This window comes from Schistocerca piceifrons, chromosome 6 (genome assembly GCF_021461385.2).
Source record: "Schistocerca piceifrons isolate TAMUIC-IGC-003096 chromosome 6, iqSchPice1.1, whole genome shotgun sequence".
Classification (NCBI taxonomy): domain Eukaryota; kingdom Metazoa; phylum Arthropoda; class Insecta; order Orthoptera; family Acrididae; genus Schistocerca; species Schistocerca piceifrons.
The window spans coordinates 229,194,632-229,213,363 of record NC_060143.1 but is presented as its reverse complement, the minus strand read 5'-3'; the positions used below and the strand labels follow the sequence as shown (position 1 = coordinate 229,213,363).

Here is an 18,732-nt window from a genome sequence, read left to right as displayed (position 1 = left end):
TTGGAAGAAAGCCATTCTTAGCCCCACAGAAGCATCACTCCTTTCCAAAGGCCTCACCTTCTGTTCCACTCCCAAAAATAACCAAGTAAAGGCTCACATAGCTGTATGTACATGGTGCTCCCAATGTTTTACAATCTTTATTTTCATACTCGATACAGATCATGGCAGTTTTGATGTGTGTTCCTCAAGTGAACTGACAGGTTAATTTACATGCGACAACTCCTGTGGCATACTGCACAGAGATAGTCTACATGTGCTTGATAATTACTTCACAGTTTAAGTTGCCAACAATAGTAAATAAACACAAAATTTTACAACCGACAACAGACAATGTTTCCTTTCGAAAAAATAAATACCTACACTTGAAGCTATGTAATAAACTGCCACAAACAGATGAAACCACCCATAGATAAATTTAGGCAGGTAATAGAAACTTTGATTGAAAATAAATGATAGTAAACTGTTAAACAACTCTTTGAAACTAATTAGAATAACATAAAAAGTGAGCAATGGGCCCTAGTTACTAGCAAAGAAGTGTGATGTGCCATAGATGTTCTCCACTTTTTTAAGTCTGTTAACATAAACAAAATTCAAGAATGGGGAGGGCAGCATTATTCCACTCTAGCCCAGATTACTTATCCAAATAAAATGAAAATATTGCTACATGCTGTGCTACATGCAGTGTGCCATAGCAGTTAATGTTGCTGGCTCGTGTGCTGGGAGTCACCAGATCAAACCCCACCACCATAAATATTTGTTATTTAGTATTTATCATTTCTGGGAAGCTCTCTAAAGTTCTTCTGTTTGTGTGTTCTGGAATATTTGTTGTTCGTATACAAAGCAGCACTCTCCAGCCAGGATTTCAGTATTGTTCTGTTCCGGCTGTGCATTGGTGTTTGTAAGAAACATACTTACAGTGCTAAGTGTTGTACTTGAATGACAATCCTGCTTTTGGATTTGGAATAGATTCTGGTTACGCCATGACAGTGTTAGGTGGAGATACCAGGTACTTCACACACCTACCGGGTAGTTATAATTAAACTTTCCCTATTTAACACTTTTATAACATGGAAACTAGTTACCATACAAGTAACAAACTTGGTAGCATTAATGTCCAGAGTATCGGGTGCACAATTTCCATGCATCACAGTGCCACCGTCCAGTTCCAACTACAGCCAACAGGTGCCATGATCAGTCATTGTGATACATAATCTCTCACACCTGATCAGTCGCTGTGCTCTTGTTGACGTGTCAACATGAGCTAGGAGAAAAGGATCAGAGCATTATTGGTGAAACTTTATTATCAAAACAACAGTAATGCTGCAGCTGCACTTCGAGAATATCAACGCCTGAAAGGATTATGGAAGGGTCCTCTTTCTCCACTTGCTATGCGGCGCATGATGAAGAAGTTCGAATGAACTGAAGAACTGGACATCGCTCTGGAAAGGGGCTGAATACCTGTTGCACCACAAGTGGTTGATAAAATAGCTGTTGCTATGGCGGACAATGCTGCGCGGAATTCCCGCACGCAGTGGGTCCCAACAGTTGAAAATTTCATGATCCACTGCATGGAAGGTGCTTCGAATCATTCTCAAATGGTATCCATAAAAGATCCACACTGTACAACAGATTGCACCATAGGACGCACGATGACATATTGACTTCGCTCTCCACTTTCTCACAAGGACTGAAGTTGACAAGGGCTTGCTGTAGACCATCCTATGGACAGACGAAGCTCATTTTTCTGTGATGGGTGAGGTGAACACACAGAATTGCAGAGTGTGAGGATCTTCACCTCCAGTCACTGCATATGAAGTTCCCCGGTATGGTGAATGTGTTACTGTATGGTGTGGCTTCATGGCACCGCGCCTAACCTAACCTACGTTCATCATTGGCCCATTCTTTTTTGAACAGGTTGGCACTTGAGGACCAAAGATGTGCAGTGTGACTGGCCAGCGTTACAAGGTGTGTTCCATAAGTAATGCGACCAAATTCATAAAAAAATCATTTATTGAATATATTCGTACAAATAATCAAAAATTTTCAAAATAGCACCCTCTTGTGTCAATACACTTCCTGAGGCGGTGTTTCCATGCCTAGAAGGGATCCTGGAATGCCTTTTCCGTAATGTCCTTTAGCGCTGATGTACCATGCGCCTGGATGCTTTCAATCGTGTCCCAATGTTTTCCTTTCATGACTCCTTTTAACCGAGGAAACAAAAAAAAGTCAGCGGGAGCCAGGTCAGGATTGTAGGGAGGCTGGGGAACCAATGGGGTCTTGGTCCTGGCCAGGAAGTCATTGACAATGAAGGCGCTGTCACTCGGTGCATTGTCATGGTGAACATCCACGTGTCCTCGATGTCGCTTCGGCAGCGCGACCTCCTCCTTTTCAGTCTTTTGAGCACTTCCAAGTAGAAAGATGAGTTCATTGTAGTCCCGGTAGGTATGAATTTGTGGTGGAAAATGCCTCCGACATCAGAGAAGACAATGAGCATGGTTTTGATCCTGGACTTGCTCATGTGTGCCTTCTCGGGAAGGGGCGACGATGGAGTGTGCCACTCTGAACTCTGCCTTTTTGTCTCGGGGTCGTACTCAAAAATCCACAACTCATCACCAGTGATCACTGAGTTTAAAAAATGAGGATCATTTTCACACATTTCCAACATTTCTCGCCACTGAAGCACTCACATGTGCTTGTGTTCGTCGGTCAACACTTTTGGGTTGAGTTTGGCACACACCTTTCTCATGTTCAAATCTTCGGCCACAATGCGGAAAATGGTTGTTTTTGACATGTTTAGAGTTTGTGCTATCAATTGAAGGCTCAGCCGTCTGTCAGAGTTCAAACAATACCCACACGCGTCACATTTTCGTCGACTCATGCGGTTGATGGCCGTCAACTGCGAGGTTCATCGGCGATCTCCTCTCAGCCCTCCATGAATGACTTGTGCCATCGGAAAACTTGTGATTTGGACAAGCAATCAGTCCCAAAGGCATGCTGAAGTAATGGAAACGTTTCAGTGGCGGACTTCCCAAGTTTAATGCAAAAGTTGATAGCGTACGGTTGCTCTACAGAATGATCCATTGTGTCGTGTTACATAAACTCAAAACGGGGTTGACAGAAACGCACGTCCTGACTCTCCGGCAGCTCGCAGCCAAATGAGATAAAGAGCGTTTTGAAGCTAACTTATGGAACGCACTCTGTAATTCAATATGCTTCGCCAGCATGTCATATTTGCCCTACAGGAGAGAAACACATTGAACTCAACAGTTTTCGAATTATCAGCTGATCGTTTCCAAAACCTTGACTGGAACGATCACCTGATCTCACTCCCTGTGATTTCTGGTTGTGGGGCTACCTGAAGGACAGGGTTTACAAGGGGAACATGCACACATGAGCTGATCTGAGGCGTGGCACATCAACAGAGGTAGTCAGCATACCTACAGACATGATTCATTCTGTTGTGCAGAATGCAATCTTGTACTTTCAGACTCTTCTGGCCACTGATGGACGCCATATTGATCCCCTTTTGTAGCAGTAATGGTACCGGTATGTAATGGTATCATGTACTGTAGCAGCATACTAAAAATGTTTTAACTGAACTGAGTCTGCATTATTTCTCTTCCCCCATGTCCTTGACATTAATGCTACCAAGTTTGGTACTCGTATGGTAATTGGTTTCGTGTTATAACGGGTTAAATAGGGAAAGTTTAATCATAATCACCCAGTACATCACAGTGGCTCCAATTACGCAACATAAAAGTCATCAAGTATACACACAAGTACCAGAATATCAGCAGTACATTGCTCCCACAGTCTGTATATTCAGGAGACACATGGATCCCAAAACAGTAGTAAGCCAGCTGTAAATCAGGCACCAACCAAATGTGAAGTGTTTGGCAAATGTGTACATTTACTAGGACCACACATCCCAGTAGTGGTTCAAGAACAACGAAGAGAAGCTCAATAGCTGGAATAAACTCCAGACTAAACTGAAGAAAAGGTCGATAATCAGTGGCAAGTCTGCTTAGTTGAAGAAAAACTGAAGAACAGTGTTCAACATCACTGGGAAACGACGAAGTCCTACAAACAGTATGTTTCATCCCTATGCCACACTGCAAACCTGAACATGACAGAAGCTGAGAAACTTCACACTTGATGAAAGGAGACACAGAAGGCATGTCCCCAGATCTTCTGGCAAAGGATGTGTCAACACCCACGGAATTCATCAAAGGGTAGTGCCAGTACATAAAAGAAAATGAAACAAAAAGAATCAAACATTGACCTCATTTGTTAGGAGGTAATACAGAATGTTGAAGATGAGATGTATCAATATTTAGCATCCATCTCTGCTTCCAGGTGAATGTGCCTAAAAGAATGGACTCAGCCAACTCGGACTTATGCTGCAGCTGTCAGACAACAACCAAGCATTCAATCAACGTAGCTACAACCTAGCTCCTGCCGGTATAACACTCCGAAGATTAGTGTTTGATGACTAATTCACCACCAGATGTCAATCATAACAACAGTTCTATTCATCCCACTCAACTGCAGACCATTACGGTCAAGCTGTGGGCAAAGCCCTCCGTCATACCTTCGAGAAGGTTGCTCTCCAACACATTCCTTGTCATCATGCAACCACTCACCTAGTTGCTGAATTCAGGAGTCTAAGTGACGTAACCATCTATGAAAGTGAGGAGATTGTCCCAGATGAAAATCCCCGAGATATCAGGAAATCTCATCAAGGACATTGATGGCAAACCTACCTGGGCTTTAGACAATGCATAGGCTTCTCTCTCTGTAACATCTAATGCTTGTTCTCACCAACTAAATAAGATTATGTTCTGTGATACGAAAGTGATGGTGCTGAAAGCTGCAACTCGGAAATACATTCAGATAAAAGAAACATGTATTGCAAGATTAACTATCAATGACAGAACACAGCCCTAAAAATTTGTCATTTTAGCAGAATGTAGTCATAATGTTATTCTTTGATAGGCCTTCTTGCAGACACCACAAGCATTCACAGATTGTGAAGATCAGAGCTCCAGATTGGCAATGCTATACCAACAACTGCACAGAACAAAGATTGCTCTGTGTGGTTGTCTGCCATTGAAGATGTTATCCCACTGACACCAATAGGACATTTTCCAGTCGTCAATCTAAATTATTAGTTAAAAGTGTGAAGCTTTTGTCAATTGTAAAAAAAATCACTCAGACTCATAAACGAAATCTACATTAAAGCAACAATCATAAGCACTGTAGGTGGTCAAGGAGACCTTTAGATGACTGACTGTCAGAAGCAGCCATAACTCATCCTACAGGTATGAGCATAGGGACAACCAAACCAGTCCAGGAAGTGCACCTTAATGCCACTGACGAAGAATTGTGCTCCATGACCACTACAGACAATGCAGGTGGGAAGCACTTATGCCAAAAAGATTCTGTATGTCTGAGAAGCAATGCCAGTATCTGTTGGGCATTCTGCAGCAATTTCCAGATGCATTCAAATCCAGAGTTGAGAAAAGATGACCATGCAGCTCATGGTAGGACATCATAACAACAAGGCATTATCCAACAATTAGTCAGCACTATTAAAGGATGTCACCAGCTGAAAGACAGATAATCCAGGAAGAAGGTGCATGATGACACCACTGAACCTTCTGAGGGTCCTTGGTCTTACCCTGTGATGCTTGTGAAGATGAAGGATGGCACGTGGCGTTTTTCTGTCGACTAATGATGACTGAGCAAAATCACAAAAATGATGTCAATGGACTGCAGTACAATGATGGCAACCTAGCCTACTTGACAGGACCAAATAATTTCTCAGCTATTGACATGCAGACAGGTTACTGACAAATAAGCTGACCAAGAATAGACCCCTTCATAGCTCGTGATACCCTCTATGAGTTCAAAGTTCTGCCATTTTGGACTCTATAATGCTCAAGCCATATTCAAGTGTACAATGAACAACTTGCTACAACACCTCAAATGGACAAGTCTGCTATCTGGATGACAATGCCATTTATAGAACATCTGTGTCATGTGACTAAGTGTGTTCAGACTGCAGGCCTCTGACTGAATCTGAAAGAATGTCTCTCCATTGCCCATGAAATAAAAATCTTGTGGGCTGGGCTGGTAGGGAGGGGGGGGGGGGGGGGGGGGGGAGACGGCAACTAGTTAATGCTGATAGAGCCTGTCCCAATCCAGAGCAAGTAAGAACAGTCACAGATTTCCTGACTAGTCAGCACATTCATGACGTGAGAAGTTTACTCGGTATGTGTTTGTACTAAAAAATTCACAAAAGATTTCTGTAACAAGGTATGTCCCTTGCAAGAACTTCTGCATGAAGGTGCCAAATTTTCCTGGGACAAGATGCAAGAAAGGTCTTTCTTGTCCTTCAAGAGCTGCTTCCATCTTTTCCAGTCCTACCATTGTATGACAAGAATGCTGAGATAGAACTGGACACCAACTTATCAGTTGGGGGATAGGTGCAATTCTAGTATAGGAAGGTTCTGGAAAGGTGATTCTGATTGCAGAATGCACTCAAAGTCAGAGATGGACTACTCTACAACCAAGAAAGAGTGCCATTAAAAAGTTCTGGCCATATATACTTGGCAAACCCATGACCTCTCAGGATGCCTCACATATACCTTTAGATAATGACTCTGAGGGCCAAAACCAGTTGTGGTTTTAAATAAAGAAAAAGTGCAATTGGTATGTATATTTTCTTCAAAACATCCCCACAGTTGCAGAATCACCATTACGATGTTTCCCAAGCTAGACAAGACAGTAAACCATTCATGGTTGTGATGGACCACCATTCTCTATGCTGGCTGACTACAGCAGAGTCGGCATAATTTGATCCGTCACAGTTGAAGAAGGGCTGGGGCGGGAGCTTTGCAGGACAGCTTCAACCAATAATATGATGAGTTTTCGTAAATGGCTCTATGGCAACATCTCAGCATTGTAACAGCTCTGTAGACAGCCACTGTTTTCACCTGTAGCAATTAGCACTTCACAGTTGAAAGCTGGCAACAGTGTTGTGAGCTGTCAGGGTTACACTGTCTCAAATACAGGTATAGCAAGAAGGATCTGTTGCATCCACTGACAAGATGGGCATTGAGACTTTAAGAATATGTTACAGTGATATAAAAAAAATGAACATAAACACAACAACGGTGGCTGCATTTCAACGAATCCTGTGGTGGAAACAACGGCATGGACAATATCTTCATTGCTGTGCTAAATGACATTGCTGCTGAAGAGAGGGAAAACTATAGAAGCCTTGAAGAATGAAGAATCAACTAAAATAAAATTCCAATTAATAAACAAAATATTGTATAAGAGGAACCATAATCCAATGGGGCAGAAATGGTTGTTCTTCATCCCAACTCATCTACAGCCAATTATCCTGAAGTATTTCCATGATGTTCCAACATTTGGTCACAGGGGATTCGTGAAGATGTAAACAACGCAGCTATCACTGGTCAGGTCTTTGCCAATCCATTAGCCACTACACAAAAAAATGTAGGTGGTGGAAGCAGGTGCTGCAGTTATCTTCAGGGCATCTGATAGCAATCCTGCCTGCAACAATGCCATTCCAGCCAACTGGAATCAACCTCTTTGTTAGGTTCTCAAAGTTAATGGGAATCAATGTATTATTGTCTGCATCACCTCAACCATTACACTGTCACCAAAGCTGTGCTAACTGTCAAACCTCCAGAAATTGCAAGGTTCTTTGAAAAAGACATCATTCTGAAGCATGGAGCACCCTGTGTGATGATCTCCGATTGTGGAAGTTTTCCAATCAAGACAGTATCAGAGGTAATTTCATGCTGGGACATCACTCACAGGATGGCAACTGCCCACCACCCAAAGACAAAGGGTCCCACAAAATGTTTTAATAAAACATTGGAAGACAAGCTCTTGATGTATGCTGATGTCAAACAGAGAGACTGGGATACAATACTGCCCGATGTGGCATTCACATTAACACTCCGAAGCAAGATAGCACAGGCTTCACACCGTTCTTTCTGCTCCACGTTTCTGAAGCTGAAATGAGAATTGAAACACTATTCCCGTTTCAACCAGCTGATACTCAGGATGAGTATGTAATAAACCTCATCACCCAGACTGAAGAAGCAAGAGAGCTGGCTCACATATGGACACTGGATGCCCAAGGCAAGGTCCTAGATCATTACTGCCTGAGTTAATTGATATTGATTTCTATCCCTGTGCAGAAAGTGTGACTATCTGAAAAGTTACTGAAGCGCCACTTTGGGTTCTATCATACCTTTGTCGCTTGGGGGATGTCACATACAGAGCTGAGAATTATGACACTTCATCAAAATGACAAAAACACAGGGATGTCATCCATGCCTTCTGTATGTACTCCTACTATAGTCCTGAGGCGCAGATCGATGATGCGTTCTTCTCATTCAAGGAAGCTGAAGATCAGCTTGATGACTGCAAAGCTTCAATGGGAGAGGTTACCTCAATGCTCATCACAGTGAAGAGTATGCGACAACATGACCAGAACATAAACATCTGCCAGTGCTGTCACACAGAGGATCATAGAAAAGTTCTGCAGGTGGCTTCAAAGAGAACATTTGAAATAGCAGTTCCCTCTTCCTCCAGGAGAGGGATCAATGCCACATACTCTGCTGCATGCAGTGTGATGTAGGAGTTAGTGTCACTCGCTGGTGTGCTGAGATTTGCCAGCTGAAAACCAATCACCAGCATTCACTCGTTGTTTAGTATTTATCATTCCTGGGAGGTGTTAAAAAGTTCTTATGGATGTATATTTTGGAATATCAATGTTCATATAAATAGCAGCACTCTCCATCTATGAGTTTAGTTGTCTTCCGGCTTTACCTTGTTGTTTGTAATAAAAATGCATTCAATGCTAAGTGTTATACTTCACTGATGGCCCTGTTTTCAGATTTGGACTTTATTCTCTTACAATGTGACTGTGTTCTAATGAACTTACTAAAAATAATATGTGGAAACTAAAAAGAAGATGATGCACATGACCATATATGTCGGTAGACTTGTAATGTGAATTAGTTGAAACTGTATGTATTTATTTGTAAATGTATAAATGTAAAATGTTCAATCATGAAGATAACTCCATGGAAAATATGCAGAAAGGCTATGTTGACTCTATTCTAAACCACTGTTATTCTTATTCAACCGAGCTGGGCCACCTGATTAGCTACAAGTAATCATGAAACAATGTATATGCTAAGTTATCTTAATTCTGAAGGCTGTTTAAATTAATTTTTCAGGAGATATTTCCAAAAGATGTCACTTCCATAGCTGCAGTACACTGATCCACAGCTGCTAAATTACTATCATAGGTACAATAAGGGTATAAGGGTAGATACCACAAAAAATAAATGTATAAGTTCACTGACAAAGTAATATATAATGCAGGAAATAAAAGCAAAGTAGTATGAGACGTCATGAAATGTACAACAGAAAATCATCGGGAGTTAGCAAATTGTGTAAATGACTATTTCTCTGATACTGCAAAGAAGTTGCAACAAAATCTTTGTAAAACACTTGTAGCACCTGCAAAGAATTATACTGCAAGCACAATGTTGGTGTTTCCCATAACAGAACTTGAATTCGGGAGACAACACAGAAACTATAAAAATAAGAAGTCAACAAGCATAGATGAGGTTCCAATCTCAGTTGTGAAGGTGTGCATTAAAACACCCTTAACAAGCTCGATAAATGAGTCTACTAGTTCAGATATTTTTCTAGAGTAACACATGCACACAAGTTGCATACTTACCGAAGAAAGGTAATGCAAAAAGTATAGAAAACTATTGGCCAGTTTCATTACCGTCAGTATTCTCTTAAATAATTGGATCAATCATGAAAGATACAATAATGAGGTACATCAATAAGTACAACCTTTTTTAACGAAGTACAGTTTGGTTTCTGAAGAGGGAGAAATACATTATACGAAGGGTTCAAAAAGTAATAATTGAAGCTCTTGAGAAGATTGTTTTTACTGGTATATTCCTAGACTTTAAGAAGGCTTACAACACTGCTGAGCATTAAATACTGTGAAACAAGCCAGATGCAATAGGTGTAAGAGGAACAGCAAACAAATGGTTTCAGTCACAGCTGGAAACCAGAATACAAAGGTAGACATACACAAAACTTCTTTTAATGATAAATTATCTGTGGAACAATTGTCAGATAAAGAACACACAAACATAGGTGTTCTTCAGGATAGCATACTGCATTCAGTTCTGTTCTCAATAAGCAGGGTGTACAGAAATTCCCATTACAAAATCCTAGGACTTGTAGAGGGGAGTGAGTAGATAATATTTTGAATTGAAACCCTTGTCCGGAAACATAATGTTTCCATCTACAACCATTTCAAAACTACTTTTTTTCCCTTCTTCAGGTGACTGTCAATAGCATTGATATACTTGAAGAAATGCATGGTAAACACTGTGCTGTCTTACAATTGACCAGTTTCGAGCACTGATCACCTTCACTTAGAAAAATAGCATGAATGACAAATGAAGGTGTCACAATATTTTTCCACTGTAAGATGATCAATGATCGAAACCAATTGTGAATAAATTATTAAGACAGCCCGGTGTTTGCCATGCATTTCTCCAAGCATTTGAAAACATGTTGGTAACACAATACTTTTACAAGTAACTCATTAGGCGTGACCCAGTACATCTGTTTTAGCCTACAGTTCCACTCCTTAAAAGCCAAAGGCATTGCTCTCATACTCACTGACGGGTTCTCTTCAACATGATGCAGTAGGGCTTCTTTCAATTTGGGTGTGCAGCATCTTCTTGGAGCATAACAAAGGTTATGCAATGGAGCTGAACACTGTGGAGAACAATTCTGATACAGGCAATGAGCAGTTCTTCTGTTACCATGAGCTTCGCCATTCATGAGGATCAAGTCAGTTTATTCTGCAAACATGCACTCAGCCATGTTGATCTCACACACACAAGAATGAGGCTCGAACCATGTCAGAAAGGTAGGATGGACATCAAATGACATCAGCCAATCCAATGCAACCATCTCTCATCATAACTACCCTGTTGCATACGTACCTAGCAAAATTGTTTTCATGTGGCTGGAGTAAGAAAGGTACATTTCCAGACATGGGTTTCTATTAAAAACATTATGTATTCACTCCCCTCTACAAGCCCTAGAAGTTTGTAAAAGGAATATCTGAACACCCTGTATATCAGTGGTGGGTGGGGCAGATAATAAGTGTCTCTCATGAGTTGAAAGATATAACCATCTCCTTTATGACACTTCATGGTCCTGGTAATGGTTTTAAATGGCCCTCATCAAAAGATCAGTGTCCAGTTCCCCTTCCCCAAATACTGCTCTTGATGGATCATCCTCGTCCATGTGCAAATTCAGCTCGGCTATACAAGCTCAGTGGAAAAAAACAATACAGTGTTGATTGTTACATTGTAGGCAACTTTAATTCATGGAAAGTGATGAAGAAGTAAAATCATTATGGAAGAAAATAATTATTTGTGAATAATACCATAAAAGGAAAAGTGAGTATAAATATTCCATATCTCATTGTTTTTATAGGGTCAACAGATGTGTCCAATTCCACCCGTCGGTGTTTGTAGGTGTCGTTTTGATGTGATCGGTGGTGTTCTCTGGCGGTGTGTTTGTGTGTTAGGTGATGTTTTTGGTTTAGTCCGCGTGTGTGGCATGTTTATAGGTGGTGTATTGTTGCAGCTGGTGGTTCTCTCTGGTGGTGTGTTTATGGGTAGCATGTTATGTGGCGTATGGGGTTCATTTGCGCAGTAGCCTTGCATGTGTGTGGTATCGGTGGTGACTGTGCTTTCAGGGGCGTATTTTTCAGTTAGTTAATGATTTTGGTTTTGTTATGTCGACGTTATTATAGTTTTTTTCTGTTCGTCGTGTGTGAATTTTGGTAAATTGCATTGTTTCTGTTTTCGGTACGTATGGATATGACTGCCAAGGTCAAAAGTTTTTGGTTGTCAGCGATGATGGGGGACAGTGCGTTGCCTCTAATAAAATTTCTTCAGCTATTCAGCCTGTTGGCTGAAGTCGTGAAGTGTTCAGCGTGTCGTGAAGAAATGAGGCTTACTAAAATCCCAGCGTCTCAGGTCAGGGACGGCTATATGTGGAGACGTCATAAGGATAACAGGTCACGGGAAGTGTTCGATTCCAATTTTGATTTTCTAGTTTTTGTTTTAGTAGGATTAAGTGTGGTGAAATTTTTGAGATTTATAGTGTGGTATCGATAGTTGCTGTTGACCTATATAGGGCAAGGGAAGTGTTCAATTCCAATTCTTTTGTTTTGTTGTGTTTTTTGAGGTTGTGATGATTGTGGACCTGGTTGTAGTTTTAGGTTTTATGATTTGGTATCGGTAGTTTCTGTTGACTATATAGGTCACGGGAAGTGTTCGATTCCAGTGGATATTGTTTTTAGTTGAGTTTTGGAAGGTTGTGGTCGTTTGATTATATCGTTTTTGTCATTTGGTTTAGTGGCGTATGTTTATTCTTAGTTTGTCCCTGCCCAAAAACCCCCAATTTCCCCCACTTCTCCAATTAGTTTCATTATACTTTTAGAGAAATATATGTTTGATGGTTTTTCGATCTATTTTTGAGTTTTGTTGGTCATGTTTACATAAAGATGTCATAGTTGCGATATGGGAGTTGTTGTGAATGGTCGTTTCCACCATACTGGTGACATCATTGGTCAATGCAGATGGGTGGAATCGGAAGTTTCCTTTAACACTTTTTGGTTGGTTTTGTGGGAGGGGACCAGACAGCGAGGTCATCAGTCTCATCAGATTAGGGACGGATGGGGAAGGAAGTCGGCTGTGCCCTTTGAAAGGAACCATCCCGGCATTTGCCTAAAGCGATTTAGGGAAGTCACGGAAAACATAAATCAGGATGGCCGGACGCGGGATTGAACTGTCGTCCTCCCGAATGCGATAACCCGATTTTTTTTTTTTTTTTAACAAAATTATGAATTGTTTTCCCATTCACTTATAATGTTGTAAGGTAATTAATTTGAGTCATAAACATCAGTTTTGCATGATAGTCACGTATAATGAGAGAACAATTTAAATATTTAAGCATCCATGATTTTGTAACCTTGAGAGTAGAGCTCAGTCTAATTAAAAAATTTCTCACATTTTGAACACACAAGTACTGCCCACTCTGATTGTACATTCCCTAAATACAATGACCAACTAACATGTTGTTGTTGTTGTTGTTGTTGTTGTTGTCTTCAGGCCTGAGACTGGTTTGATGCAGCTCTCCATGCTACTCTGTCCTGTGCAAGCTTCTTCATCTCTCCGCACTTACTGCAACCTACATCATTCTGAATCTGCTTTGTGTATTCATCTCTTGGTCTCCCTCTACGATTTTTACCCTCCACGCATTCTTCTGTAGCACCACATTTCGAAAGATTCTATTCTCTTCTTGTCCAAACTATTTATTGTCCATGTTTCACTACCATACATGGCTACACTCCATACAAATACTTTCAGAAACGACTTCCCGACACTTAAATCAATACTCGATGTTGACAAATTTCTCTTCTTTAGATATGCTTTCCTTGCCATTGCCAGTCTATATTTTATATCCTCTTTACTTCGACCATCGTCAGTTATTTTGCTCCCCAAATAGCAAAACTCCTTTACTACTTTAAGTGTCTCATTTCCTAATCTAATTCCCTCAGCATCACCTGACTTAATTCGACTACATTCCCTTATCCTCGTTTTGCTTTTGTTGATGTTCAACTTATAACCTCCTTTTAAGACACTGTCCATTCCGTTCAACTGCACTTCCAAGTCCTTTGCTGTCTCTGACAGAATTACAATGTCATCGGCGAACCTCAAAGTTTTTATTTCTTCTCCATGGATTTTAATACCTACTCCGAATTTTTCTTTTGTTTCCTTTACTGCTTGCTCAATATACAGATTGAATAACATCGGGGAGAGACTACAACCCTGTCTCACTCCTTTCCCAACCACTGCTTCCCTTTCATGCCCCTCGACTCTTATAACTGCCATCTGGATTCTGTACAAATTGTAAATAGCCTTTCGCCCCCTGTATTTTACCCCTGCCACCTTTAGAATTTGAAAGAGAGTATTCCAGTCAACATTGTCAAAAGCTTTCTCTAAGTCTACAAATGCTGGAAATGTAGGTTTGCCTTTCCTTAATCTATTTTCTAAGATAAGTCGTAGGGTCAGTATTGCCTCACGTGTTCCAACATTTCTGCGGAATCCAAACTGATCTCCCCCGAGGTCGGCTTCTACTAGTTTTTCCATTCGTCCATAAAGAAATCGCATTAGTATTTTGCAGCCATGACTTATTAACCTGATAGTTCGGTAATTTTCACATCTGTCCACAATTGCTTTCTTTGGGATTGGAATTATTATATTCTTCTTGAAGTCTGAGGGTATTTCGCCTGTCTCACACATCTTGCTCACCAGATGGTAGTTTTGTCAGGACTGGCTCTCCCAAGGCAGTCAGTAGTTCTAATGGAATGTTGTCTACCCCCGGGGCCTTGTTTCGACTCAGATCTTTCAGTGCTCTGTCAAACTCTTCACGCAGTATCGTATCTCCCATTTCATCTTCATCTACATCCTCTTCCATTTCCATAATATTGTCCTCAACTACATCGCCCTTGTATAGACTCTCTATATACTCCTTCCACCATTCTGTTTTCCCTTCTTTGCTTAGAACTGAGTTTCCATCTGAGCCCCTGATATTCATACAAGTGGCTCTCTTTTCTACAAAGGTCTCTTTAATATTCCTGTAGGCAGTATCTATCTTACCCCTAGTGAGATAAGCCTCTACATCCTTACATTTGTCCTCTAACCATCCCTGCTTAGCCATTTTGCACTTCCTGCCGATGTCATTTTTGAGACGTTTGTATTCCTTTTTGCTTACTTCATTTACTGCATTTTTATATTTTCTCCTTTCATCAATTAAATTCAATATTTCTTCTGTTACCCAAGGATTTCTAATAGCCCTCGTCTTTTTACCTACTTGATCCTCTGCTGCCTTCACTATTTCATCCCTCAGAGCTACCCATTCTTCTTCTACTGTATTTCTTTCCCCCATTCCTGTCAATTGTTCCCTTATGCTCTCCCTGAAACTCTGTACAACCTCTGGTTTAGTCAGTTTATCCAGGTCCCATCTCCTTTTTGCAGTTTCTTCAGTTTTAATCTATAGTTCATAACCAGTAGATTGTGGCCAGAGTCCACATCTGCCTCTGGAAATGTCCTACAATTTAAAACCTGGTTCCTAAATCTCTGTCTTATTATTATATAATCTATGTGATACCTTCTAGTATCTCCAGGATTCTTCCAAGTATACAACCTTCTTTTATGATTCTTGAACCAAGTGTTAGCTATGATTAACTTATGCTCCATGCAAAATTCTACCAGACGGATTCCTATTTCATTTCTGTCCCCCAATCCATATTCACCCACTATGTTTCCTTCTCTCCCTTTTCCTGCTCTCGAATTCCAGTCACCCATGACTATTAAATTTTCGTCTCCCTACACTACCTGAATAATTTCTTTTATCTCACCATACATTTCATCAATTTCTTCATCATCTGCAGAGCTAATTGGCATATAAACTTGTACTACTGTAGTAGCCATGGGCTTTGTGTCTATCTTGGCCACAATAATGCGTTCACTATGCTGTTGGTAGTAGCTTACCCGCACTCCTATTTTTTTATTCAATATTAAACCTACTCCTGCATTACCCCTATTTGATTTTGTATTTATAACCCTGTATTCACCTGACCAAAAGTCTTGCTCCTCCTGCCACCGAACTTCACTAATTCCCACTATATCTAACTTCAAACTACCCATTTCCCTTTTTAAATTTTCTAACCTACCTGCCCGATTAAGGGATCTGACATACCACGCTCCGATCCGTAGAACGCCAGTTGTCTTTCTCGTGATAACGATGCCCTATTGAGTAGTCCCCACCCAGAGATCCGAATGGGGGACTATTTTACCTCTGGAATATTTTACCCAAGAGGACTCCATCATCATTTAACCATACAGTAAAGCTGCATGCCCTCGGGAAAGATTACGACTGTAGTTTCCCCTTGCTTTCAGCCGTTCGCAGTACCAGCACTGCAAGGCCGTTTTGGTTAGTGCTACAAGGCCAGATCAGTCAATCATCCAGACTGTTGCCCCTGCAACTACTGAAAAGGCTGCTGCCCCTCTTCAGGAACCACACGTTTGTCTTGACTCTCAACAGATACCCCTCCATTGTGGTTGCACCTGTGGTACGGCCATCTGTATCGCTGAGGCACACAAGCCTCCCCACCAACGGCAGGGTCCATGGTTCATGGAGGTAGGCCAACCAACATACCACGAATTTTTTTGAAAATTTAGGATGGCAGTTCTGGATAAAATAAATTCCAAATAAGCAAAGAATTGAGATTATTTTATCTTTATGTACAAATACATTGGCAGTTTAAGAATTTCATGGATTAAAGTCATAGCTGCAGTTAGCAATCCTTCCACTTTATCATTTCTCCAGGCAGTTAACATCCTATGTCTACCCATATTTTTAAAACGTAATTTTAAAAATCGCAAAAAGTTACAAACTGCATAGTTTATTTAAAAAATTATAATAATAACAATAATGAAAAAAGTTTAGCAGTATGTAGGTATTTATCGTGTCTCACAGTATTGAGAACAAAGTATTTATTGAAAGAAAATTCAGATCTCTATCACTTTTTGTTTCTTTACTACAATTTTTCAAATTTTCCCTTTCGCTATGACATTTTCACAAATAATCTCATTTAGAGAGGTCTGTAGTGTTTTAATAAACTACCAGAAAAACAAAATTTTGTAGTTTTGGAGAGGTATCATGTAGAACTATTACCATTTAATTCTTTCAGCAAACTTTGAAATAGCGATGTGACACATTAACTCTTGACCTGTATGATTTGAGAAGAAATCGCCCTATATTTAAGGTATTTGTTTTCATTGTATCATGATAACAAATGCACACTGTTACGTGATCACTAGGTAAATAAATAAATAACCACAAAATCTAAAAGGTTAATTAATTTGAAACCGGATTATACTAAAACTGAATTTTTCGCATCACAAAATTCAGTTTTCTAGGAAAATTTTAAATGTTTAACCTATGGTTCCCAATACTTACGTTAATAATGTGCTGGTAATTCATACTAGCGCTAATCCAAACACAGATGAAAAATTTGAACCCAACTTAATTAATACATGTATTTCAGTCTCGAAATACGAAGGCCTACAACACCCCAAACACTATTACACTAAACCTTAACAACAGAGTAACAGACCATAACAAATCTTTCATTGTCAGTTTTGATGTGAGCCAAAGACATTCTTGCTGTGTACCATTACTGTACTTGCGGATCGACAAAGAGCGGCGATGTACGCTGATTGGCTGTTGTTCGCCGCGGGTAGAACTAAAAAACGTCAACTATTCCGCGAAGGCTCCTCACAAACTTTCAAGAGTCAATGTTAAGTGAGGAATCTCTGGATACACTGAAGCTCCTATAGCGAACGGAAAGAAAAGATTAGGTTAATTGCAGCATACATATTAAAGCAGTCGTTCTTCCTGGTCTCCAGAGGAAGAAATTTTGTACAATGGGTAGTATCCTTTGCTCCGCAAATAGCAAAACTCCTTTACTACTTTAAGTGTCTCATTTCCTAATCTAATACCCTCAGCATCTCCCGACTTAATTCGCCTACATTCCATTACCCTCGTTTTGCTTTTGTTGATGTTCATCTTATATCCTCCCTTCAAGACACCATCCATTCCGTTCTACTGCTCTTCCAAGTCCTTTGCTGTCTCTGACAGAATTACGATGTCATCGGCGAACCTCAAGGTTTTTATTTCTTCTCCATGGATTTTGATACCTACTCCGAATTTTTCTTTTGTTTCCTTTACTGCTTGCTCAATATACAGATTAAATAACATCAGGGAGAGGCTACAACCCTGTCTCACTCCCTTCCCAACCACTGCTTCCCTTTCATGCCCCTCGACTCTTATAACTGCCACCTGGTTTCTGTACAATTTGTAAATAGCCTTTCGGTCCCTGTATTTTACCCCTGCCACCTTTAGAATTTGAAAGAGAGTATTCCAGTCAACATTGTCAAAAGCTTTCTCCAAGTCTACAAATACTAGAAATGTAGGTTTGCCTTTCCTTAATCTTTCTTCTAAGATAAGTCGTAAGGTCAGTATTGCCTCACGTGTTCCAATATTTCCACGGAATCCAAACTGATCTTCCCCGAGGTCGGCTTCTACTTTTTTTTTTTTTTTTTTACTTTCATTCCAATTGATCCGTAGTGAGGAGGTCCTCCAGGATGTGGAACATGTCAGAAAAACAACAATACATGACAAATATTTACAACTAAAACAAATAAGCTAATGTACCATTCCACAGGTCCCAAGTGGAATGATCGTCATTTTTTAATGAACACTAAGAGTCATTTTACAAATACTATTGCACTGAATTTAAAATAAAAAAGTTTTTTATTTATTTATAAGGTAAGAAACATGTAATACAACTACTGTAATACTTATTTACAATGAACACATTACTGCACTGAAATGGTGCAGAAGTTAGATTATACTTACACACTTACACACACACAAGCGCACACACACACACACACACACACACACACACACACACACACACACACACAATTT

At 40.3% G+C, this 18,732-nt stretch overlaps 1 protein-coding gene across 2 annotated transcripts in view; it reads right to left on the bottom strand.

Annotated features, from left to right (window-relative positions):
* The window catches only part of LOC124802403, a 104,953-nt gene extending 87,544 nt beyond the window's left edge, over positions 1–17,409 (bottom strand). For both annotated transcript variants that reach the window (XM_047263156.1, XM_047263157.1), the window contains exon 1: positions 17,197–17,409. In XM_047263156.1, coding sequence (XP_047119112.1) covers positions 17,197–17,220 — 24 coding nt within the window. In that variant the 5' untranslated portion in view covers positions 17,221–17,409. The remainder of the gene's footprint in view (positions 1–17,196) is intronic.
* Between the last annotated feature and the right edge of the window lie 1,323 nt (positions 17,410–18,732).